This window comes from Suricata suricatta, chromosome 1 (assembly GCF_006229205.1).
Source record: "Suricata suricatta isolate VVHF042 chromosome 1, meerkat_22Aug2017_6uvM2_HiC, whole genome shotgun sequence".
Taxonomy (NCBI): Eukaryota; Metazoa; Chordata; class Mammalia; order Carnivora; family Herpestidae; genus Suricata; species Suricata suricatta.
In genome coordinates, this window is record NC_043700.1 from 13,090,418 (window position 1) to 13,115,904 (window position 25,487).

General features: G+C 44.1%; 1 protein-coding gene across 1 annotated transcript in view; it reads left to right on the top strand.

Moving 5' to 3' along the window:
• Positions 1-6,987: 6,987 nt before the first annotated feature.
• The window catches only part of WWC2 (WW and C2 domain containing 2), a 180,954-nt gene continuing 162,454 nt past the window's right edge, over positions 6,988-25,487 (top strand). Inside the window, exon 1 of the mRNA XM_029934162.1 lies at positions 6,988-7,011. Within this exon, the coding sequence (XP_029790022.1) occupies positions 7,004-7,011 (8 nt within the window). The 5' untranslated portion in view covers positions 6,988-7,003. The remainder of the gene's footprint in view (positions 7,012-25,487) is intronic.

Consider the following 25,487-nt stretch of genomic DNA (forward strand, 5'->3'; position numbering starts at 1 on the left):
ATAGGGGCCTCGAAAAGAACAGGGACATTAGATAAAAACTAAGGAAATCTGAAAAGAGTATGGATTGTAGTAATACTAAACATAACATCCTTATAGGGGAAACTGAGTGTAGGATATATGGAAATTATGCGGACTACATTTTTCCTATAAATCTAAAACTGTTCTCCCCAAATAGTTGCTTGTAAAAAGATTACCAAAAAAACACACAAAGCAGTTGGAAGTGTTTTTCTTTAGTCAAAATGTGACCCCGCTATATAATTATGGTTTTTACGGTATCCTTGAAAAGCAGGGGTGGCCGAACCGTGGCCCAAGGGGCAAACCCCAGCCTGCAACCCTCTCTCCGTATAACCCTCCAGCTAAGGATGGTTTTTACATCGTTAGAGGGTTGGAAACAAAGAAGGAGATGTGTCAGAGATGGTCAGTGGGCCACAAAGCTTAAAATGCTTTGGCCCTTTTACAGAAAGGTCCTGCCAACCTCAGATATATGGTGAGATGGTAACGTCTCTAATATACTTTATATACGCATTTAGAAGAAATAATGATCTGCCATAAGATGGCGTGTGTGCCAGTCATCCTGGATCGTTCATTTCGGTCACAAGGAACGCAGGCCCTACGCGCTGTGTAGTATAGTGATGTGTCAGACGCGGACGCTGACTTGAGTATGAGGAGTCTTCTTGATTTTCATACTACTTTTAACAAAACGCAGCCTGTCACATAAAGCTTTCCAAACCTGTTCTTCTCTGAAGTGGCTGGAATTGTATGTAGGGACCTGAGAAAAACAGGCAAAAATGAACTTCTGGAGTTTCCCCAGCGGCTTACGGTTTAGAGTCGGAAGGATAAACATAGTGACCCATGTTGAGTTGGAAACACTGACTTCCCTGCGGAAGATCCAGGGTGATGCTCGAGCAGAGAGTAAGTCCATGTATGACCTTTGTCAAGCGGGTGCCTGTCACAGCCGACGGTGTTCCAGAGATGCCGTGGAAGGCTAAGAAGGGATTACCCTGGGCTCTTAGCCCTGATGCCAGTAGAGAAATGATCGTTCTGAGGGGCCCGTGGGGAGCAGCACCGCCAATGAAGCCCGCTGGGAGGTCGGGCAGTTGTGGGCCAACGGCTGAGCTTTGGACGTTTAACCCACTGAGCTACCCAGGCGCTGCTGCGGCTGAGCTTTGGGACCCGGTCTTTCACCCCTGCACCACTAGAGGAGTTGAGGTGGTCCCGGCAGAGAATTTGAACAGAGGTGTACATTTACCTTACTTGGGTCTCAGTGGCGGTGGAAGTAGAAAATATAAAGACATGTGTCGGTTATCTTTTTTTTTTTTCTTTCGGAGAGGAAATGTTGTCACAAGTAGCCCAGGCTCTACGCACTGTGTAGTATAACGATGCGTCACACACGGACGTGCTGTGCTGTCAGCACAGAGCCTGACTCAGGGCTTGATCCCATGAATCGTGAGATTGTGACCTGAGCCGTAATCAAGAGTCAGATGCTTAACCTCCTGAGCCACCAGGCGCCCTATATACTATCTTGATCACTATCATAGCCACTGCCTTTTAGCTAAAAAGTACCCCTGGCATTTCTGTAAAAACGGGTGTGTCGGGATTTGGCAGGCAGAAAGCTTTGCTGCGGCGTGACTGTTGCTGCTTCTGTGCGTGCTGCTCTGTTCCGAGGGTGGCCCGGGTCGTGTCGTGGTCCCCAGCTCTGATCTTGAGCGCCGACAGCTGTGGTAAGCACTGATGTATAGAGCTCTGTGCTCTGAGCTCCTGATTAAGATCTGTCTTCGTGTTGTGTACTTTACTGACATCGCTCCATTTCATGAGAAGGTAACTTTACTACGTGGCACTGATCCTCAGTAAAGTTTAAAGCTTGGTACACAGCGTTTAACCGCAAGAGATTGGAAGAGTATGCCGTTTCATGTAGTGTAAAGCTGTATCGTGCAGTTTCCCCAGTGGTATGGGTTTTCACAGAGTTAATTTCAATGCCAGTCTTTTTTTTTTTTTTTAAACCCTAACAGTGACTGAATGTATTGGATCCACGTTGTCCGTGGTGTCCCCGGGCTGTCGGTTCATCGGCTGATAGGTGTGGGCTTGTTCCTTTCTGGCTGGTCAGTCGTTCTGTCCATGCTGTGTGTTCCTTCCTTTTTTGCTGACGGTCAGGGTGCCTGAACTTGCCAGGGGTTTCTCGCCTTGTTTACTTTCTCTCCTTGCTTACTTTCACCCCTCATCGCCTCCCCTCCCCCACTTTCTGCGAAGTGGCCCAGCTCATGCCGTTTCCCGTAGGACCGTATGACTATCAACCGGTGTTTGACTTGGCTGAACATGAATGCCTGGTTTGCTGTTGCAGATCCAGACTCCAGGGCTGACTTGGTTGTCTGATACTCTGTCCGCATCCCCCACCAGAGGGATGCCTTTCGAGGTATATAGATGCATTCTTTAGAGATTTCCTAACGTCTCATATGTAAGGAGCATCTGTGTGTCTGCATTACTAATGTTCTCATAAAATTGATTTCAAGTCCGTTGAGGATGGAGACCCACTTTGCACTTACACTGTTCCTTTGTGCTGTCTGCATGCACTGCCGGCCCCCACGGGGCACTTAAGAACTGGAGAGCCCCACACCCAGATATATGAAATGTAAGTATTTGAAGGACCTTTGCCCTCTTCCAGCGGCTTCCGTTATCTGTCCCCAGCCTACCCTTGCTGACTTGACCCCCTAGTCACTTGCTCATTCATTTATTCGACCCTTCGTCAAAGACTTGTTAAAAACACTATATGCCTAACATATGTCTTGGGGACACGGCATTGAAGGGAATAGGCGAGGTCTCTACTTGCGTGGATTTTATATTCTAGTTTAGGGAAGAGAAATGATAAAGGCAGTAGTGAATGTTGTTTTAATGATAACGAACAAGGCGACATAGTAAATGGTGTCCGTGGGAGCTACGGTGAGTGGAGCGGTGAGGAAAGGCACCTCTGAGGAGTGACGTTTAACGGAGACGTCAGGATAAGAAAGAGCCATCCCTGCAAAGGTCTGCGAGAAAGTCGTCCAGGCAGGGGGGAAGGCCCAGGGCTGTGTGGTAGCTGCTAGCAGAGTGCGGCTACTTAAATTAATCAACATTAAATAAAGTTAAAACTCTGCTGTCTCAGTCTCACTAGCCACAGGTTAAGTGCCAAGAGCCACATGTGCAGGTCTAGGATGTTTCCATCAGCGCAGAACATTCTCCTGGGCCGTGCCTGTCCTGAAGAGCGAAGGAGGTTGGTGCATTCAAGGAGCTGAATGGGAGCCTGTGTGACTGCGGTGTAGAGACACAGAGGGACAAAGGTCTTGTGAGAATGAGGCAGAGAGGTGAAACAGGGTCCTGTCAGGTATGCCTTGTAGACCGTTGATGTTTTAAGGGAATGTGGGAGCCATGGAGGAGTTTGAAGTTGAATGGAGGCGGGTGTGCAAGTGTGTGTTTCCCTCTTTCCATAGAGTAGACATTTCTTTGTAAGACCTCATCCATTCTTAAAGAGAGGTCACTGCTCTGTGGAGAGGAAGTAGTAGATGTTACTGCAATGAGATGCTCCCCGTGAGAGACCATTAGATCTTGGCTCTGGCGGTGGAGAGCAGTGAATGGAGTGGGATTTTTTTTTAGGTAAGAGTGAAAGAATTGCTCATGCGTTGGCTCTGTGAGGCCTGGGGCAAGGAGAGGAACGAAGGATTTGCTGGTCACTGATGGAGAAAGGCCGGGGCTGGGACCCAGCGGTTGGGTCAGTCATCTAGAGTTGTTTCAGCTTGTAGGTCTGAGAGGCTAAGACATACACGTGGAGATATTTAATAGGCAGCCGGATATAGTCTGGAGTTTGAGAGACAGCTCAGAGCTTGAGATAGTAATTTGCGTGTAGATAGATAGGATTTTTAAATGGTGGGATGGCAGAAGGCCCCTGGGAGAGAAGGAAAAGAAGAGGTCCCAGGACTAAGGACAGGCCTGAGGCTCAGGACAGGTGGTTTTTTGTTTGTAAAACTTCAATCCAGCTGAGATCGATGGTTTATTTATTCTCATTGGAACATCCCTTACACTTTGCACCATGTGAAAGATGCTGAGGATGAAGATGACGGTCATAATGATGACTGTCCCTGGAGCCTTCTTCACATATGTCATCTTGGGCGCCATGAGGGTATGTACTGTGTCTGTCTTGCTCACTGCTGTATCTCAATGTCTAGTTCTGTGGGAGCTCTTAATAAATATTTGTTGAATAAATGAAACCTTTGATAGGTACCACGACTGCCCCTATTTTAAGGAAGCTGGGGCTTAAAAGGTTAAGGGCCTTGTCTCAGGCACAAGGCTGTTACACAGTGGTGACAACGCATTCGTGTCTCTCTGACTCCAGAGCTCTGCATTCAACTAAGGTCTGCCTCTGACAGCTGCTGAGAAGAGCCCTTGGCCTCCTGTTTGAGGTTGGAAGTCATGACCAGCACGTAGCGAAGTTTCAACTCATGGAGCTTCCCTAACAACCTAGCCACACGCAGCCTGTCAATGCCTTGAACCTTACAGCACTTGTTTTTTTGCATCTGTATTAAACCTAATTGTGCACCATGTTTTTACCAGTCAAACTGAACTATTAGTTTTTCAGACTTTATTTTTTATTTTCCCGAACAAGTTGGTGGGCTCTATTTGGTTACATCCTGTACACTGTTGTTTATTCAGGTACCTCCCCTACACAATGTCTTGTGCGTATTTGGTACTCAAGTAAACCTGAGTTGATTCTGTCACTTCCGCCTTATTCCATCGCTTTGAGTTCCTTCAGATGCCATATGCTATAAATCCTCTTTATCCTTGCCGTTGGTTCTAAAAACGCTTTGACCTTGTACCACAACCATCTCCCAATCCAGGCTTCTCTGGAATTATTGTTTTCCCAAGGGTTCCCTATGCTACCCTCACCCCTCCAGGTGAACTGATTAGTAGGAATAGAGAATTTTCAAAGCGTAAAGCTGAATCCCAACTCTTCCAGATTCTTTTCTAGAGCTCTCTCTTTCAATGTTGTAAACCCTGGTGAGTGATCCATTGTCTGAGAATACTTTGCTTTCACCAGGAGTGTGTACATTACAGACCTGATTAAAGTTGTTTTTTTACTTTGACTCTTGTGGTTGAGCGTAAGTATTGGGGGGAAATCATCTTTTTCTGTAAATTGCTATGATACAGCTTGCTTTGCACTGCTTAGATTTGGAGTCAAGCTCTAACCGTCGTAAATGGGAAGTGATAGAAACTGAGAGGGAGTGTGGTGTATTTTTGTTTGATTTACTTACGCCATGAAACTTACCTGCAAGAATACAGCCATCATGAAAACGATGGTGTTGTAGGATTCCTATAACTTGTCGATTCTTTAACCCCGGCACCAGTTGCTGCACCTTTTTTGGTCTTTACGATAGCTAAACAATATATCGTGTCTCTGCTTCTGTTTGGGAATCTCCGTATTCTTACATTTCTACTTTTGACTTGGTTTGAGATCCAAGTTTGTGAATTTTAATTAAATGCTTAGATTATGCATGGGAAAAATCTTTTGTTCCTGTGTTGCCATGAGCAACAGTTGTTAAAGTTAACCTTCTCCTTTTTAAAGAAATGTAGACAAATAAATACATGAATTTTAACAGGTTAAGAAATGGTCATCTTTTAGTGTTGTAACTGTTCTACTTATAAAACAAATCATTCCTATGACCATGATTATCATGGAGAAGGGAAGAATGCAGTAGAAGTGAATAATTATCCGACACATTGACAAAACATTCCTAAAATACTATTCAAATGAGGACAGACTTTACGGGCTGCAGCGAGTCACCCAGCATTGAGTCCTTTTAGTCCTGACTGCGTTTACTGTTGCGGCTGAAAAGAAGCTGTGTGCAGTGGTTTGCATAGAAACACCATGACTTATCTGAAATTTCCCAACTTTTTTCTTTTTTTAAAAACCTTGCCTTGCGCTCCCCCCCCCCCCCCCACTTTATCTCCCTCTTAAAGACTTCTTTTGTCCTGACAGTATTTGTTTCCTTGCTTTCCACCCTCCTTCGGTCTAAACCTTACTGACTCCTGGTGATTGCTTAGGCTTGCTGTTTGATTCTGTTGTGTGGTTTTTGATTATGCTCCTTTGTGCTGTTTAAACTGGCCGTGTTTACCTAAATTAGTGGTGGCTGTCAAGGGCTCAGGTTGGCCCATTTGAATGAAAATCGAGAGAGCTTTGCTGGACGGATTTCCCTGAGCTTGTTCTCCGGAAGGGCGCTAGGAATTTGGCCGCACTAGGAAGCCGGCTCCCCGGTCCCAGGCCGGAGGGCTGGGAATGGCCGGGTTAGGGACTTCTAGTGATAATGTCATTAATTCTCCCTCGGAGAATCCAGGCCTCTGGGAAGAGACGCCCTTGGCCCTCTTGCTTTTGGGCCCCTGCCCAGCCCGCTCCAGTGAACGGTCTCTGAAGCGCCAATCCTTTCCACGGCTTGCAGGGAGAAAACAACCTTCTTCTTCAAGGTTTCGGCGCCTCCGTCGGAGTCCCCACCTCGAGGAAGGGGTGTTGGCTCTTCCTCCCATCAGCGTCTCTGCAGCCGCGTGCTTTGTATGTTGGGAAACGGCGATTTCTACCTCAAACAGAAGTCTTATTTTTTAATTCTCAAAATGTCAATTGGGTTTTTGCTTTTTAATTTTTGGTTGAGATACCAGTTTTAAAAGCAGAGTGTTAGCATGCCAACTGTCAAATACATTCCGGAATTTAAAATGAGTGTGCGGAATTTGGGCAGTACTCCCCCAGCCCCTGCCTCTCGTAGGCGAAGTTCATTTCCGTCCCATCTTGTCAGTTCTCGCTCCAAGGGAGTCTTCAACTCCTTTGTTCTGATGGTCATCCGCAGTGATAATTGTAGAGTTCTTAAGCAATCTGTCCAAAGAGCTTGACTTTGTTTATTGATGGGTTTTTAAAGAAAGTCACAGTGGAAATGGAAATCATCTAGACATCTGGTTTAATCAAGATATCAGAGGTGATGTCACAGCCCTGGAGATGAAAAGGTACCTTTGCAAGTACAGAAGGGATGTTTTTACTGCTTTAAGATGAACTCCTAAGTTATTTAATAATTTCAGGATTAGAAAACCAGGTAAGCTGGCTTTCCTTTTGTGGCCTTGAGGAGGAAAATGAAGAATCACTTAGTTGGAAAACCAGTTATTTTAGAATTTTTAAGATCATGAGGTCAACTGTTTGAAGAAGGGTGTGTGTGTGCGCGCGCGCTTGTGTGTGCGTGCGTATACATTTTATTGAAAAACACCTTTATTCATGTTGAACATCATGGCACATAGAAATGAAAACCTGTGAACTGACAAAGACAGATGGGTGCTGAGATACAAAACATCTCTCTGCTGTGGTTCTAAGTTGAAGCGCTCACCTCCACACCCCTGCCTTCTGATACTAGTCTACTGGAATGGTTTTGAGCAAGGAAAGCTTTATTGGCAGCTACTTCTGGGGAGGAGGACTGCAATTGGGATAAAACCTTGCCTTTTCTGTCATCACTTCTGGGCCCCATTTATTATTATGTACACACCTTACCGCTTATTGAAACAAAACTTTACCGAGAAGAAAAAGCTCAAGTATTTTTTAACTAAAGAGTGTTCGTCAAAATCATAATTCCATAAATTTCCATTCATATTTAATATTGTATCATTTTTACCTTGTCCGAATTTACAGTAAGTGCTCTGATATAAGACGGATGGAATAAATAAACACACGCGTTAATTTACTAATGTAACTTTCTGTTCTTAAAACTAACATTGTGGAGGGAAACAATGACATTGCTGATCTGTGTAATTTTTGCTGATGATTGTTTCCCAAAGACAGAGAACAATGTCTAAGACCCGTCGGTTGTCTGTGGAGAGAACATTTCTAATATCTACGTATTTTAGTTTTGCCAGGTAAAATAGTTTCAGTATTATACAGTTGTGTGGTTTTGTTAAAGAATTAGTTTAAAAACTGTTGCATTTTATGCAGTGAGTATCATCTACACGGAAGCAGCCCTCTTGTTGAGTGGGGACAGTGGACACACTGGCCTAGAGGTCAGATCCTGAACACAGCTGGATTTTCAATGGCCTGTGACCTAATCAAGGGCTTTACATTTTTAAGTGGTTGAAAAAAAATCAAAAGAAGACTTTCGTGACATGAAAATGATACAAAATCAAAACTTTTGTGTCCACAATTCAGCTTTGTTGGAACAGCCACACTCACTGTGTACATACTGTCTACTTTAAGACTCTAAAGGCAGAGGTGAGTAGGGAGACAGAGACTCCGTGCTCCCAAAGGCTAAATTTTCTATTATCAGCCCTTTTTAACAGTTTGCTCAGCCCTCAAATAAGATAATACTTAAAAAAAAGTGGTAATGCATTTCTTTGTGGAAAACTGTTGGTGACAGTGAGTCTTCTTGATAAATCATTTAACCTAATAATTTGACCTGACTGTAGCGTGTATACTAGATCTGTGCTGTGTGTGTACGCACACTTGTGTGTGTGTGTGTTTGTGTGTGCATGCTTTGTGTGTGTGTAAACCAACTCTCTGCTTCTCTTTGGTAACTTTTTCTTACTTGACTTGAATTTCATTTCGCTATGTTATGTTTTTATAAGCCACCATCAACTGTGCTCTTAGAATTGGTAATCTTAATAGCATTCCAATTATGTACGGAGGGCCTTTATGTGCCAGAAGCTTGGTAGGTGTGTTAAATATATTATCAGTTAATTATCATAGTTTTTAAAAAAAATCATCAGAAAGCACATAAAATTTACTATCTTAACCTTTTTTTTAAAGCATATGGTGTAGTAGTGTTAACAACATGCACAAACAACTTCAGAACCTTTTCATCTTGCAAAACAGAAATGATAAGCACCGAATAGCTCCTCTTGCCCCCTGCCCCGCCGCTGACGCCCACTGACTTAGATCTCATGGAAGTGGAATCATGGAGTACTGACCCTTCCATGACTGGTGTATTTCACTTAGCATAATGTCCTCGTGACTGGTGTTATTTTGCATCGCATAACGTCCTCAAGGTTCATTCATTCATGTCGCATGGGATAGGATTTCACTCTTTTCTAAGGCTGAGTAACATTCTGGCCCATGTATCCATTCATCTGGTGATGGACATCTAGGTTGCTTTCGTCTCTTGGCTATTATGAATGATGTTGTCATGAACACCACTGGGCACATATCTCTTTGAGATCTTGTTTTTAATTCTTTTGGCTATATACCCAGATGTGGGATTGCTGGGTCATGTAGTGATTCTATTTTTGTTTTTTTAAAGAATTTGCATTGTGTTTTCCGTAGGGGCTGCACCCCTGTACATTCTCACCAATAGTACAAAAGGGTTCTAATTTCATCACACCCTGGGGCACCTGGGTGACTCAGTTAAGCCTCTGACTCTTGGTTTCAGCTTAGGTCATGGTCTCGCATTTCTTGAGTTCAAGCCCCGCGTTGGGCTCTGTGCTGACAGAGCTCCCTCTGTCTCTTTTGAAACAAATAAATAAACTTAAAAAATTTTTTTTTTCACATCCTTACCAATGCTTGTTATTTGCAGTTTTTTGTTTGTTTTAATTTTTTTATAGTCGCTGTCCTCATGGGTGCGAGGCGGTGTCTCATCATAGCTTTGGTGCGCGTGTCCCAGTGACTACTGATGGCGAGCGTTTTTTCATATGTGTGTAGGCCATTTGTATATCTTCTTTGGAGAAATGTCTATTTGAGTCTTTTGCCCATTTTAAAAATGGGTCTTTTGTGTTCTTTTTGAGTTGAAGACGTTCTTTGTATATGTCAGATATTAACTCCTTATTCCATGTGGTTTGTAAATATTGTCTTCCAGTTGGTAGATTGCCTTTTTACTGTTGATTGTTTCCTTTGTTGTGCAGACTTCGGAAGTTTGATATAGTCCTGTGTGTCTCTTCGTGCTGTTGCCTGTGATTTTAGTGTTGTAACCAGCACATCATGGTCAAATCCAATATTGTGAATCTTTTCATCTATCTTTTCTTATATGAGTTTGAGTTTCAGGTCATATCTTTAATCTATTTTAAGTTCGTTTTTGTTAATGATGTAAGCTAAGGGTCCAAGTTCATTCTTTTGCATGTGGATGGATGTCCAATTTTCCCATCATCGTTTATTGAAGACACTACCCTTTTCTCAGTGCGTAGCCTTGGCACCCTTATTGATGATCCTTTGACCATAGACGCAAGGATTTATTTCTGGGCTTTGTTTACTGTTCCTTTGGTCTGTGTGTCTGTTTTTATACCAGCGCTTTGAGCAGGACAGGTAATATCTCCCTATAGATAAGAAAACAGGTTTCACCGGAAGGTAAGGAGCCAGAATTTGACCACCGGCTTTGAATTTATACAGTACACTAAGCTAGTTTGTCACTCTTCAGAAATCAAAAGGTCATTAGTACTTATCCAAAACAAGAGATATCTGAAGATATAATGTGTTTCACTTTTAGGAATGACTATAGGTGTATATAAGTGTATATGCATGTTTCCTGTCTCTCCTGCTAAAGTATAAATTCCCTGAAGGTTGGAATGAAGTTTTTGGTATGTCTCCCATACCAGACTAGAGGTTGGTATGCACCTATATGAGTGTGGCCTACGTTATATAGTAATGATCCGAGTGTTTACTGAGAGCTAGGCGCTCTTCTAGGCTCGCCACATGCCTTATCGCACTTAATTCTTACTAAAACACCTTGCGGTAGGTAGGTTCGCAGTCTTTAGTGTTAAGCTCGACTCCGTTTGCTGCTTTATTCATTTATATGGAAAATTCTATCACCTGCCCTATCTTTGCTCTCTCTCCTGGGCTCTGCAATTCCAGTTACTGTGGTTCGGTCTTTAGGGGCTAAGTGAAATCCTCTTCCCCTCCGAGTGAGACGTGGGAGATGCCCCGTTACGTTAGCAAGTCAGGATCAGTTAGCAGTTTTTCCCCTTTAAATTTTTCTCATCTTTTGAATAGGTAATTACATGTTACAAAATTGAAGAACAAAAAGACAGTGAAAAACCGTCCTCTTTTCCACCCTTCTTGGTGCCTTATTTCTCTCCCCAAAGGGAGACATCTATTACCAGCTTCTCGTATATTCTTTCAGAGGTTTGTTTTACGTGATCCTATAGGCGCACATGTGCGGTTCTCCATGTATCTTAGCTTTTCATTTTTTGATACCACTGTCCTGCTGTTTTACACCGTGCTTTCCTCCTAGTAGGTCTTAGAGCCTGTTCCATGCTGTTGCATATAACCTGCCTCTTTAGACTCTTATTTTGTGAGGGTACTGAGCCTTTTTGTTTTTGTTTTTTAATTTTTTAATGTTTTATTTATTTTTGAGAGAGAGAGAGAGACAGTGAGAGCAGGGGAGGGTCAGAGAGAGAGGGAGACACAGAATCCGAAGACAGGCTCCAGGCTCTGAGCTAGCTGTCAGCACAGAGCCCGTCGCGGGGCTCTAGCCCACCAACCATGAGATCATGACCTGAGCCGAATTTGGATGCTTAACCAACTGAGCTACCCAGGTGCCCCGTACTGAACCTTTTTGAACCATCGCTTCCTTGATGGACATTTAAGTTCCTTCTGGTTTTTGTTTACAGTGCTTTGCTGATACGAATGTGTTTATGTTTCTTTAATGCAAATGAATTTCCAGAAGCAAAAGGGCTGGGTCATCCGATTTGCATTTACAATTTTGGTAGGTTGCTCCAGCCTGCTGTCTGTGGGGGCTGTACCTGTTTCTACCCCTGGCAACTTTCTAATTGGTGATTTTCCCTCACACCATTGCCAAGCATATGTTTCAAAACATTTGGTATTTTTTACTGATAAGAGAGATTTAAATTAAAATGACAGTGAAATAGCATTTTCCACCTATCATGGGTGAGATAAAACATTTTGCCACTTACTTAAAAGCCATTTATTTGTCCTCTTCTGTGATCCAAACCTTTATACACACACACACACACACACACACACACACACACACACACACACACATATATTTTAAAGATTTTATTTTTAAGTAATCAACGTGGACCTTGAACTTAAAACCCTAAAATCAAGAGTCACATGCTCTACCTACTGAGCCAGCCAGGCACCCCAAGTCTTCATATTCTTTATTTTTGTTTGTTGGATCATTGCTATTACTGATTTGTGGACTTTATTTTATATTAGACAAATTGTGAAATCAGTGGGCAGAAATGGATTATTCAAGAAGTAGTGCTGGTCCAATAGACCATCCATATCAAAAAATCCAATTTGTAGTCCTCTTTCCCATAATTCCTCAGATTACGCTTTCCCATACCCAAAGTTTGTAGATTGATTAATGTGGAAAATCAACGTGGAAAAACAGGTTTTGATCTCCTAGGAAATTGTAGGTAGATAGGTGTCTGTGTGACTCAGTAGTGGGGATTAAGAAGTCCAGACTGTTTAGGAAAAGGTTCATAACATATGACTGCAGAAAAAACTTGACACACAAAGTTAAAAGACAAAAGGGGGGCAGTGTTACGTATAACCATAGAAAGTTAGTACTTTTTTTAAACATGTTTTTTAACATTTAGTTTTGAAAGAGAGGGAGACAGAGCATGAGTTGGGGAGGGGCAGAAGGGGGAGGGGACACAGAATCCGAAGCAGCTCCAGGCTCTGAGCTGTCAGCACGGAGTCCCACGCAGGGCTTGAGCTCATCGACTACAAGATCATGACCTGAACTGAAGTCGGATGCTCACCTGACTGAGCCACCCAGGCGCCCTGAAAGCTAGTATTCTAAATGAGTAAAGATCTATTATTCAATAAGTGAGAACATAGAAGAAAATGTGCCAAAAGGTAACAGCGAGTTCTCAGAAAAAGTAAACACTCATCAAAGAATGCATGGAGAAATCCTTAAAAAAGTTTTTTTAAAATGTTTATTTATTTTTAAGAGAGAGAGAGAGAGTATTTTTAAGAGAGAGAGAGAGAGAGAGCACAAGCAGGGGTGGGGCAGAGGGAGAGGGAGACACAGAATCCAAAGCAGTTCCAGCCTCTGAGCTGTCAATGCGGAGCCCAACATGGGGCTTGAATCCACAAACTGTGAGATCATGACCTGAGCTGAAGTCAGATGCTCAACCAGCTGAGCCACCCAGGTGCCCCCATGTATGGAGAAATCCTGATTTCACCAGTAATAAGGGAAGCACAGAGTAAAACTCCCAATGAACTACCGTCTCATTTTCATCAGATTTACTAAAATCAATAAGCCTGATAACGTCAAGAATGGAGAGGATGTGGGGCTATAGGAACTTTTATCACTGCTGATAAAATGGGAGCCGGGGCACCTGGTGGCTCAGTCGGTTGAACATCCGACTTCAGCTCAGGGCATGATCTCACAGTCCATGAGTTCGAGCCCAGGGTTGGGTTCTGCACTGACAGCTCGGAGTCTGGGACCTGCTTCAGATTCTGTGTCTCCCTCTCTCTCTGCTCCTTCTTTCCTCTCGCTCTCTCTCTAGTAAACGTTAAAAAAAAAATGTGAGCCGATAATATCACTAAGGAGAGTAACTGACAATGTGTGTCTGCTTAAACATTTGTATTCCTGAAAGTCCAGGGTTCCTTCCATTTGTATGCCCTCGGGGACTCTCGCACGTGAGTACAAGCAAGTTTGTTGTAGTGGAATTTGAAAAAGCAGAAAGTTGGCAACAATCCAAATGTTCGTCAATAGGGGATTGTAATAAACAAGTTTTATGGTTTAGTTATATAATAGCATGCTATACAGCAGTTAAAATAAATGAGCTAGAATCTTCTCATGTATATCAACATAGATAAATCTTGATGACAGTGTTTAGAGAAAAAAGCAAGTTTCAGAAGTAGATATATATGTGTGTGTATATATATATGTGTGTATATATATATCATTTGTGTAAATTTTTTAAAAAACTCACCAAACTAGAGTTTATATATAGCATTTGTGGATACATATGTATGTGGTCAAGATGTAAAGACAGAAATGATCCACCCTGACATTAGGGTAGTAATCGCCTCTGCGGAGGGAGGGGTGTGTGGGGGTCTGTCCTCAAAGATACTCAGATTCTTTATATGTTTAAATCTGAAGGCAAGAATGGCAACATTTTGTTCCTTAAATCTTGGTGTTGTACACCTAGATGTTCATTCATCTCTGTATTTTTTTATATTCTTTAAATATACATTGTGAATTTTTCCACACGCCTTTTCACTGCGTAGAGATAGTTTGTGCGTTAAGCTAATAATATAGTGACTTTTATTAATAATTTAATGAATTTTATTCATTAATTTTGAATTTTGATGTGATGCCCACACCATCATTTTGAAAGTCTGTTGCCGGATTGTGTTTTCTAACACTTTATTCAGGATTTGTACATTAATATTCATGAGAGTCGTCTTGTTTTTTTTCTTCCTCTCTTTCGATGCTCCCTTTATTCGATTTTGGTTTCAATGTTAGGCTGACTTCCTAAAAAGAATATGGAGGCTTCCATTCTTTTCCCGGGAGCAGTTCAGGTGGCCTCAGAATCGTGCGTTCCCTGCGGTGTGGTAGAGGTCACATTTGTGACTTCCTGTGATGCATTCGCTCGCCTACTTCTCCTGAAGGGTTAATTCTTGGTTAACTGTTCTAATATCTGAAAGGCTGATTAGGTGTTTGTCCCTGTCTTCAAGATCAGTTCTGTATTTATATTTTCCTGGAAAATCATCAGTGTTCCACATTTATTGGACAAGATAATTCCTTAATGTTCTTTTCTCTTCTACTACATCTATAGTGGTTTTCCTGTTCTCGTTTATTTCTTCGTGTATTTGCGCTTTTTCATTTCCCCCTCGTTTAGGTTAGCTAATTGCTCAGCTGTTTGGGGAGTCCTTCTTCAAGTAACCAGCTGTTGAATTTATTCTTATTAACTACTCGTTTTCTAATCTAATAAAAGCACTTCTTGCTTTTATCTTTATTCATTCCTTCCTTTTGCTTTGTTTTTCATTTTTTTGGTGATTTCTTGAGATTGCTTAATTTATTCTTATTAGTATTTATCAGTATTAGTTAAAGCTATGGATGTTCTCTGGATCTGAGGGGGCTCAGAGCTCACTACCCCCAAGTATGGCACGTCCCGAGTCCTGTTCCTCAGCCGTTTTCCGCTCCTCATCCGACCTAGTGTAAACGTACACTGGGGGTGAGCGCCTCTTTGGCTCTTCATTTTCTTAGCAAGGCTCCCATGTCCCATAAAACACGCTACATGCACTTCTGTGTTGCTCTTCTGTTAGTCTGTCTCTGTCAATTTATTTTTTTAATGTTTGTTTATTTTTGACACAGAGAGACAGAGACAGAGACAGAGTGTGAGCAGGGGAGGGGCAGAGAGAGAGACACACACACACACAGAATTTGAAGCAGGCTCCAGGCTCTGAGCTGTCAGCACAGAGCCTGACGCGGGGCTTGAACTCAGGAACTGCAAGACCATGACCTGAGCCAAAGTCGGACGCTTAACCCATTGAGCCATCCAGGCACCCCTGTCTTTGTCAATTTGATTTTTAGACCCAGCCAGGGACCTTAAGAGAGTCCAGGAAAACTTTATCCTGCTTTAGTTGTATCAGAGCTTCTGAGATGTTATGATTTCGTCTATTGTACGCTTATCCATCGATACTCAGTTTCGAATTCCTCTTTATGTCAAAATTTAGAATCTCTGTTAACTCAGACTTTCTCCAGAGAAGCATAGAAATGACTAACATGCTAGAGTTTTCTTATGTGTCGTGTAGCCAAAGAGACGATCCCAAGTGCAGGAAGTGTCCCCAGGGCTGCGTACCTGCCAGGGGTTAGGAGGTGACATGGGGCTATCAGGGCTCCTTTTAATGTGTGGGGGGCCTTGCAGGGGGGGTAAGGCTGGTATAGAATTGCTGCTGTTTCTTTCAGTTGTCTTCACTCCTCTGACGGCTCAGGGCTGGAGGCTCTTACAGAACAAGGTGTTTTCCTCGGAACAAGGTGCAGGTGCGCTTAAGTTTGCCAGTTCTGTTTTCAAAGGACTCCCGTTCAGGGGCACCCTGGGACCTGCCTTCATAGGCCGAATTCGGGTTATCTGGCAAAGGGTTTTAGCTCTATCTAGGTGCTCCCTGACAGCTGTCCTGGTTTGGTGTTGTAGCCGTGATTGTCTATAAAGCACTATTTTCAGAAGTATAAAATTTTAAGTAAGTTTGTTGTCATTTTATAAAAATGAATGCTAAAAAATTGGAATATGCTACCACCATGAGTGAAAAAATATGGTGACTCCTTCTCTGATCAAATGGTTATTTGACTTAAGGTAGCTTTCTTTACATTCAGTTGGGAAAGAAAATTAAAATAAAAAATATTTATGTTGGTTTCGTATCATACAATATTAGGTCTAAAATGTCATGATATTGTCTAGTTCCTCGCTCCCTCCCACCCCCACATAACGTTAGGCCTATGGAACACTTTTCATACTCAGCTTAGTACGCTTTTTTAGGAAGTTTTAAAATACCGAGTAGAAGATTCGGTGTACTTCTTGTTCGAAGTGCCTCCTGTCTGCAGGTGCCGCAGTGTTCCAGGAGGATTCATGCTCCTTCTCGTGTTCTTCCCTCCAAGTTAGAGGAGAGGAGTAACCTCCCACCTTCTCAGCCGTGCTCGACGGAAAGGCCTTTGAGACTTGGGTCATGACCGCTCATGGGAAGTGTTGGCGTCGGTCACGTCCAGGGCTGGACCAGGGTGAGGCCAGCGCCTCCCAAGGCGAGGCCGAGGACCAGGACCGAAGGAACCACTCTCCCTGTGCTGGTGCAGGTTTGGGGTCAGCAGTTGCAAGGTGTGATGCCGAGAGGGAGGGCCTCCTCACCTTTAGTGCCCTAGGACGGCCCTGGCTTGCCCCTGCCTGGTCCCAGCCCTGACTGGTTCTTCCACCTGTCCATCTTGCCTACTTCTGTGGAGACCATCTCTGTGAGCCTGTTTGTCCTCTGAGTAACTGAGATGCCGCCATCTTGTCCACTGAGGTACCCAGGTAACTTCTGTCCACTGCTGACCAGAACCAGGTGAGAACCGGTTCTGGCTCTGGATTGGTGTGAGAGAGGATGCTGGTGCTGCTCTTCCCGGATTATACGTTCTAGAGTGAAGTCTGCTACTGGTGGCCTGTTCTCAGCTGAGTCCTGCAGGCCCCTGTCACGGCAGAGAAGGCCGGCAGATGCCCTGACTGACCCGTGTTCTTTCCAGCCCGGCAGGCATCATGGTGTTCCTCGCAAGAGGACTTGGTGGAAGACACATGATGTCTTCCTGTCCTCTCATCATTTTCAAGGCTACTAGAACTAGAGGTTTCCTAGGAGTAGCAGAGGAGCTATTGTAGATGAAATGGGAGCGATTTCCTTAGAACTTTCCAGGATTTATATATGACTGTATTTTCAGGCCGAACAATAGATTCGCTTTTTATTTTTAATTTTTTTAAAGTTTATTTATTTTTGAGAGAGAGAGCAAATGAGCGCCAGCTGGGGAGGGGCAGAGAGAGAGGGAGACAAAGAAGCCAAAACAGGTTCCAGGCTCTGAGCTGTCAGCATGGAGTCTGACCCACAGCTCGAACCCACAAACCACGGGACCATGACCTGAGCTGGATGATCAACCGACTGGGCCACCCAGGCGCCCTGGGATAGATTAGATTTGACATCAAACCACCTGGTTGAGCGAATAGGGAGAATAATTTGGAAAGTCTCTAAGGCCTATGTATGCTCACCCTAGTTTACTTTTACTTAACATGTGGGAATGGGGAGATAATTTGGAAAAGGAAGCAGAATGCTGTACCAAAACTCTGTTATTTACTACACTCTGAGATTAGTTGCATTTTGAATCAGGTGCAGGGATGAGTGTGTGTGTATATTCGGTCTATCAGGTATTTATTGCCGTGTAACAAGCAACCTCTACATTTAGTGGCTCAGGGGGTGCGTTCAAGTAGTTACATGACTCCCAGGCTCACTGCACGTCGGACTTCCTTCGGAGCCGAGTGAGGTCTCCACTGCCCACTCTCCCCACTTGGAATTCTCCTATTCCTCTTCCTTGTAATCCATGTCCTGCGGATTCGTTGGGAGATACTTGCGGTTTTCCGTCTCTTTAAATACACCTGTTAATTCTTCATTCCGTCTCAGATGCTTGGTGTTTGGCTCTTGTGGGAATCCTACCCCTTTTGTTGAGGACCGGGTCGGGAATGGGCGCGTGACTGGTTCTGGCCAGTGCAAGGTCAGGGGCAGTCCGCTGGAGGTTGGGGCTAGGCTGGGAGGGAAGACGTGGTTGGGCTTGTTCTTCTCCGTCGTGTTTTGCCTGGAGCTGTGGTGTCGTCTTGCTGCCAGCAGACGGGGGTTGGGACGGACAGCGGCAAGGTCCTTACACTGCGGCACGGAAGCGGTGAGCCCTGGAGTGTCCCCTCTCGTCGTGGCAGGTGGAATAAACGATTTTCCTCTGGTTTGCACCAGCTGTAGAGCCAAAGCTTTTATTTGCAGCCAGAAACTTCCGTGCCCTCACCCGTGGCCCTTCACGGAGTATTGCGATTCCAGAATGGAGGATTTAGAGTCTGCTGGACTCTTCGCTTTTATTGGTGCCTGTGTAAGTATGTCATTTAATCCTTCGAATGAGGTTCTGAGTTGACGGGGGTTGTGAGTAGGGCCTGAAATCAAATCAGATCTATGTGACTCACCTTCTCAGAGCCTCCTTGCTTAGTGTGAAAACGGGATGCTCTAGAACGCTGACCCCATAGGGTTGTTGGCGGGGTTGCGTGAGGTGATTTAGAATATGTAAGTATACGGCCTGCCGAGCAGCCGGCCGTCAGTACGTAGCTCCTGTTGTTATTATTCGTGTTGCTGTTATTTTCCAGGGCGTTTTAGTTTCTTCACAAATATTTGCGGACTCATGAGGGATTCAGTGGGTGATTTCTCAGATTCTGCTCATTCTGGTGCTGAGGCAAGGAGTGCCTCATCACGCGTGCCACGTGCCTGCTTCACCGAGACTTCCGGCCTCCCCGGTCCCGCTGACTTCCACGCTCCTTCACAGGAGGGGCAAGTCTTACACTTCTCAGTGCTTTTCACCACTTGGTTCAGTGGGGGGCATTTGAAATCTATTACAAAGTAAATACTTGCTATATTAAGAAGTGTTTTTTAAGAACTTTCTGTTTGGAACCATTGGCCACGTGCACCGACTCTCCACATTTTCAGAGGAATTGAAATTTTTGTAAAGCATCCTATTGTTACCCAGTTTGGGAGCCAGGTTAATAGATTGAAGAGAATTTATTCCACAGATCACTTCTGAAATTCCTGTTTGCCTTTTATGGCACTTCATATCAGAGGAACTTACAAAATTCTTTATAAATATTTCCTTTTTTGGGGTCAGATTCTCAGTGAGACATGAACAGAAATATAGCGCCTCCATCTCCTGAGTTTGTTACTTTTTTTTTTTTTTTGTCTCCTGAAAGACAACTGAATCTGAATTTTACTCGGAATTTCTGAGGCGTGGCTTGTTCTCACGCACCGCATCACACTGTCTCTCAGGAGCTCTAAATCTGTATTCCTTCCTGTGATGGCACATGAAACCATGGACATTCCGTTCTGTCTGCTCTCTACGTAAGAAGGTCAAGCTCAGGTACAGTGAGACCTAGTGAACTCAGTTTCTCTGTTCTAATCCGTTGCTTTACTGTTGTAATAATCTTCTTTTTTTTTCTTGCCTAAATAACTTTGCTGTATTTGTATTACCCATAAATACAGAAGAGTTGTCATTTTGTCTGTATGCTTAAGTCAATTAACAAATGCTTTTGGGGCCTGGTTTTCTCTTTCTTTTGTAGGGATTTTATGAAGGATGGGTATGCATTTTTCTGTGTGAGAATTAAATCTGATTTGCTCATAATGATGTAGGGTTTTATGTACAGTTGTCTTTCATTTTCACGTATATTGAAGACTTAGTGCAACACTGTCCAAGGAGTGTTCACGGAGATTGTGGATCCTTCTGGTCTTAAGGGTCCATGGCTAAGAATGACCCAATAACCTTTGGAATACCTTGATATCTCTTTTCATTGCTCATCTTCTTGAAATGAGCACATTCAACAGTCAACAAATATTTATCAAGCATCTGCTCAGAACATGATGTGACTGATGCCGGACTACTTAAAAACAAACAAAGAACCCTGGTCTCCTTTTCCCATTCATTTGCTTTCCTGTACTCTCACTTTTTTTTTTAAACATTTATTTATTTATTTATTTATGCTTTATTTATTTTTGAGAGAGAGAGACACAGACGGAGCGTGAGCAGGGGACAGGCAGAGAGAGAGGGAGACAGAGTCTGAAGCAGGCCCCAGGCTCTGAGCTGTCAGCATGGTGCCGAGGTGGGGCTTGAACCCACGGATCATGACCTGAGCCGAAGTCAGATGCTCACCTGACTTGAGCCACCCAGGGCCCCTCTGACTTTTCACAAGAAAACAGTAGCCTTCTTAAATCCAATGGTGAGCCAATTAGGGTTGATTCAGGAAGATAGAAGCGATTCCGTTTTCCAAGGCATAGATGGCCTAGGACGCAATCGAGGGGAGGAGGAGCTGGTGTGGCAGGTGCAGGCCTCAGACCGCATGGCCGCTTCGCAGGGTCCCTGGCGGTGGCGGCAGCTCAGGCCAGCTTAGCTCCTATGGCTCCAGGGGTGCATGCAGAGGGAGGGTCTCCTGATCTGGGGGTCTGAAAATTGCAGCCAGCCTTTGTTGGGGTTCTACCCTCTACCTTCCCACGTGCCTGCAGAGCCCACGGGAGCCCCTCTCCTTGGAAAGCCCTGTGAACCGTCCTGGCAGAGGGGTGTGGGGCCAGGATATGTGGCCGCCGCCCCGTACACTGGGTCAGGTTGCAGCCAGCAGTGTGGCACGAGAGAAGCCTGCTGCTCAGGCTCCCTTTCGTGTAGGACACCGTGGCTCCTGTCACCTACCGGGAGCTTGGCTGCCTTGCCCTGCATGATGGTCCCCCCCCGCCCCAGTTGTCTCTCCCTCCAGGTGTGGTCCTCCTCCCAGCCCCTCCTTCCTTCCCACCTGAGACTTACAGCTTTGTGTCACACGTCTTAGTCCTTCACTGTGTTCTCTCCTATGGGGGTCACTGCCGTCCTCACGTGGGCCATCGTTGTCTTCTGTCGGAGCCTCCCCGCGCTCCGTGCATCACGGAGACAACGCGAGTCCCCGTCTTTCCGTCATTCCAGTGGTTCCCATAGTCGCAGCTGCCTCCTTCACAGGACGCGTTGTCACACAGCGGAGTCCCGGCCGGTTCCGACTCGAAAGAGACTGTCTCCTTAGCAGCGTGTTATGTATTTGTCCCCTTTTCTTAAAAAAAAAAAAAAAAAAAAAGCATGTACTGACATACTTACTTTTCGTACACAAAATGGGTATTAGACACAGTTTATAGCTTCAGCTTTTCACTTAATATCTGAGGTGTCTTTCCCTGGTAGTTCAGGTAGCTTTAATGCAAGCTTTAATTAACAGCACCGTGTAGAAGTTTCTTACTTGCTCGGAGTATTTACGTTTCTGTGGATGGGCATTGGTACTGTTTCCAGTTTCTGGCTCTTGTAAATGATAACCCAGCGAGTGTCCTTACATGTACAACGGTTTGCACTTTCTAAAATTTAAATCTTTTACAGGTGCCTGGGTAGCTCAGTCTGTGAAGGGCTCAGGTCATGATCTCGAGGTTTGTGGGTTTGAGCCCTACATTGTGCTCAGAGCTGTCAGCACAGAGCCCACTGTTCTGGTCTCTCTGCCCTGGTCTCTCTGCCCGTCCGCTGCTCGCACGCTCTCTCAAAAATAAAAAATAAACATTGAAACAAATAAATTTAAATCTTTATTTTGAAATTAGTTTAATCTTACAGAAAAACTGTAAAAATAGCACAGAGGACTCTGCCTTACCCTTTCTTCAGGCTCGCCAGTTATTGTGAACATTTTTGCTGCATTTGCTTTATGATTTTCTCTTTTGCTGTCTTTTGCAAATTTTTGTAGAACTTTGTTTTCCGAACTGTGTGAGACTTTACATATGTTTTGTCCCCCTCCCCCCATTTTACTGCAGAGTGCATGTTCAGGAACAAAGTTGTTTTCTTATCCAACCTCAGTACAGTTTCAAGATTCAGGAAATCGATGCATTAACTCTCATCGACTGTCGATATAGCAGTTTTGTCAGTTGCTCTCGTGATTGCTGCCAGTGTAGGGGTCAGAGCTAAGCATTGCATTTAGTCGTCACGTCTCTTTAGTTTCCTTTAATCTGGAACGCAGGTCATCAGCCCTTTATGACTCTGACATTTCTGAAGACTACACGTCAGTTGTTTTAGAAGCACGTTCCTCGGTTCGGGTCTGTCTGATGCTATTTCTCGATTAGATTCTGGTCTTTAAGTCTTGGGCACAGCACAGTAACACCTTGTGCCGGGTTGTGTCCTTTTCATGTGTCACAGCAGGGGCGCATGGGGTCCTGTTCCTCCTCGGTCATGGTCATGCTGTGTTGATCACTTAGTTGAGGTATTGTCTTGTTTCTCCACTTGTGTCTTCACTTGTGTATTCTCAGTCTCCCGTGAGCTCTTTCCATTGCCAGCTCGCCAGGAACCATTGACAGGAGGCTGCTGAGAAATTATTTACTGTTTTCTACCCTGTAGCTAACAAGCAGTCTGTGGGGAGTTAGAGAACATAAAAAAGTCCTGTTCCTCTTCAGCACTCCCCTGAGATTCAGCCTCCACTGCTGATGCCCACACTTTTGCCTGCTCTCATTTTTGTAGATTTCAGAATGTTGATTTTCTGTCCTTCCCATTCCCCCCACCTTTATTCCACATCATAGTATAAAGATGAGCCTTCTGCGATCACCTATTTTTATGTGTCCGTTTATTATCCCTGTGTTTGATAACGGTTTATGTGTCCGTTTATTATCACTGTGGTTGATTTAAGTCCCGTGGGGACTTAAATTCTGACCCTTCCAGTGTGTGGGGTCCTTTTGTAGGATACATTTCTGCATGTGAAATGGCCATCTCTGTACATTTACACTTTGCACAGCTGTTTTCAGTGCTGCCCTCATGAAGTGTGTTCATGCCCACCAGCAGCATTGGAGGGTACTTTTCCACTCACAGCTTTGCCGATTCTGGGGTCTCCTGTCTGCCTGTCTTTCCTGATCTGATGGGGTGGGGTAGGGGAGAGGGAAACCTTCCTTCGTTGTTAGATTGGAGAGCTCCCTTGGAAAATGTTTTTCTCATATTTAAATTGTTTTTTTTCCTATAGTCTGTAAGAGCATTTATTAATGTACTATATTTTATGTACTTTTTCCATACAGGTGTTTTGGAGTTTTATGGTATTTAATGTTTTGAATCTTTATTGGATGAAATTTCCCAGTCTTCCCTTATGCTTTTGGGTTTCGTCAAATGCCTATAAAGGCCTTCTCTGTGTGAAGATTATGAAAATATTCTTCTATTTTTGACTAGTCTTTAAAAAACTTTTTTTATGATTTATTTTTTATATTAGAGAGAGAGAGAGAGAGAGAGACAGACAGAGCATGGGCAGCGGAGGGGGCAGAGAGAGAAGGAGACACAGAATCTGGAGCAGGCTCCAGGCTCTGAGCTGTCAGCACAGAGCCTGATGTGTTGCTCGAACTCCCGAACAGCAAGATCATGACCTGAGCGAAAGTCGGACACTTAATCAACTGAGCCACCCAGGTGCCCTGTGCCAAGTCTTTTTTAAAAAAGAAATTATTTTATACATATAATCTCAAACTCATCAGGAATATATTTTCCTACTATTATTTCACATGTTCAGGGCCAGGCTCCCCTTTCTATAGCGCACCAATTATACCTCCCGGTGATGTTTATGCCACTCACATTTCCACCACCTAGCTGCAAGGTCTTCTTCGACTCCTCTCTCCTCAAACGCTTCTTTCCTTGGCTCTGGGTACAAGACACCCCCTCCTTGTTCTTCACCTTGATCTTTGACCCACCCCCACTTGGTTTTTTTGATTGGGTCTTCTTTGAACTCTTTAAAAATTAGTGTGTCAAAATTCTGTGTCTGTAGTGGCCATGTCCCTTGTGACTGTAGCATCACCACAACCAACCACAACGCTTGGCACATGCAGAAGCTGTACTTCTTGAATTGACTGGGTGTTCTAGGATTTGGACGGTAGCTCTGAGTTCAGTCTTTCTTATTAGTGTCTGTGAGGAATGGTATAAGGTTACCAGATAGCATAAAGTGGGGGAAGATCAAGTTCATGGCATATCACAATGCGTTGTGGATTTGAGTAAAGTAATGAACTCAGTGAAATCTAATGCAACAGTGTACGGCCGTGTAGAAGGATCTGAAAACATATTGTATAAGTACAGTATTGCCTGATGGGAATGTAAGGAGAAGTGACTTAAAAGTTTTCATTGGTAACTTGGGTTTCACATAATTAAAGAGTGTGATCTTGTTTCTGAAGATGTTAAGGTGTCCTTATATGACCAGAGGAATAAATTCTCATTTTTCCTGTGAGGAATTATATTTAGAGTATTATGTCTGGTTTAGGAATGTCAGTCCCATGGAGCTCCTTCAGAGCTAAGAGCTCAGGGGATGGTGCGTCATAGAAACTGCGTCACAGGCGGATGGTTGGTGAAAAGGCAAACACTATGCCTGAAGAAGAGAGTATTTCAGGGGGCAGCGAGGTGTCTCGTAACTGTGCGATCATGTAATTTTATTGTCTAACGCAGGACTTTTCAAGACCGAAAGAGCTCAGTGTTAATAACTATGCTGGGGTGATGGGCGTGAACTGGGGTTATGCAGGGCGAGTGGAAACATGTGGTCATCTACTCAAAGTAATCTTCAAATATTTGGAGGTCTGTTATGTGAAAGAAAGATTAAACCTCATCTGTGGGAGGGCCGGGGCCAGCGCATGCTGCTATAGGAAGATGTGCGTCTTTCTCCTTTTATAATGAGCTACAGTCTAGTTCTGCTTCTTTCTTGGGGCATGGGACGGGCTGCTTACAAGGTGGTGTTTCTCATCATTGCCGAAGCCAAGAATTTCTATAGCTGCGCCTTCTGAGTCTGCTCGTGCACGGCTTAGATGAATCCGTTTCTGCCAACCCGTCAAATATTTGTGTATGTATATTTTGCAGGTACGGTGCAGATGTCCATTTTCTCATTGCCCGTAGCTTAACCATATTTGTATTCTCACGGTCCTGCGCCTTTCACTGGAGAAGGTTAGAACCCATGCTTTTGATGCCTCTTATGCGGACCTCACTCTGCAGTTGTGGGTGAGAACCCGTGCACTCTGGATTAGGGTGTAGCCAGAGTGCTGGCCGTCATGCCTTTGTCTCTGGCCTTTCTCCCCACTTTCAGCTCTTCTTGGGGGTGGGGGTGGGGCCTAAAGATGTGCTGCCGCAGCCTCTACTGCTGTGGTCCTGTTCACCGTAACATCTCTATTCCTAAATGCGTTTCTTTGAAATGTTTTATTTCTGTGAGTCTTGGTTTTTACGCTGCATAAAAAGATGGATCTTTCTCGGGGCCGAGCCTCTCTTAAGCTGTAAGGGGTACAAACTTGGGGTGTGCTCATT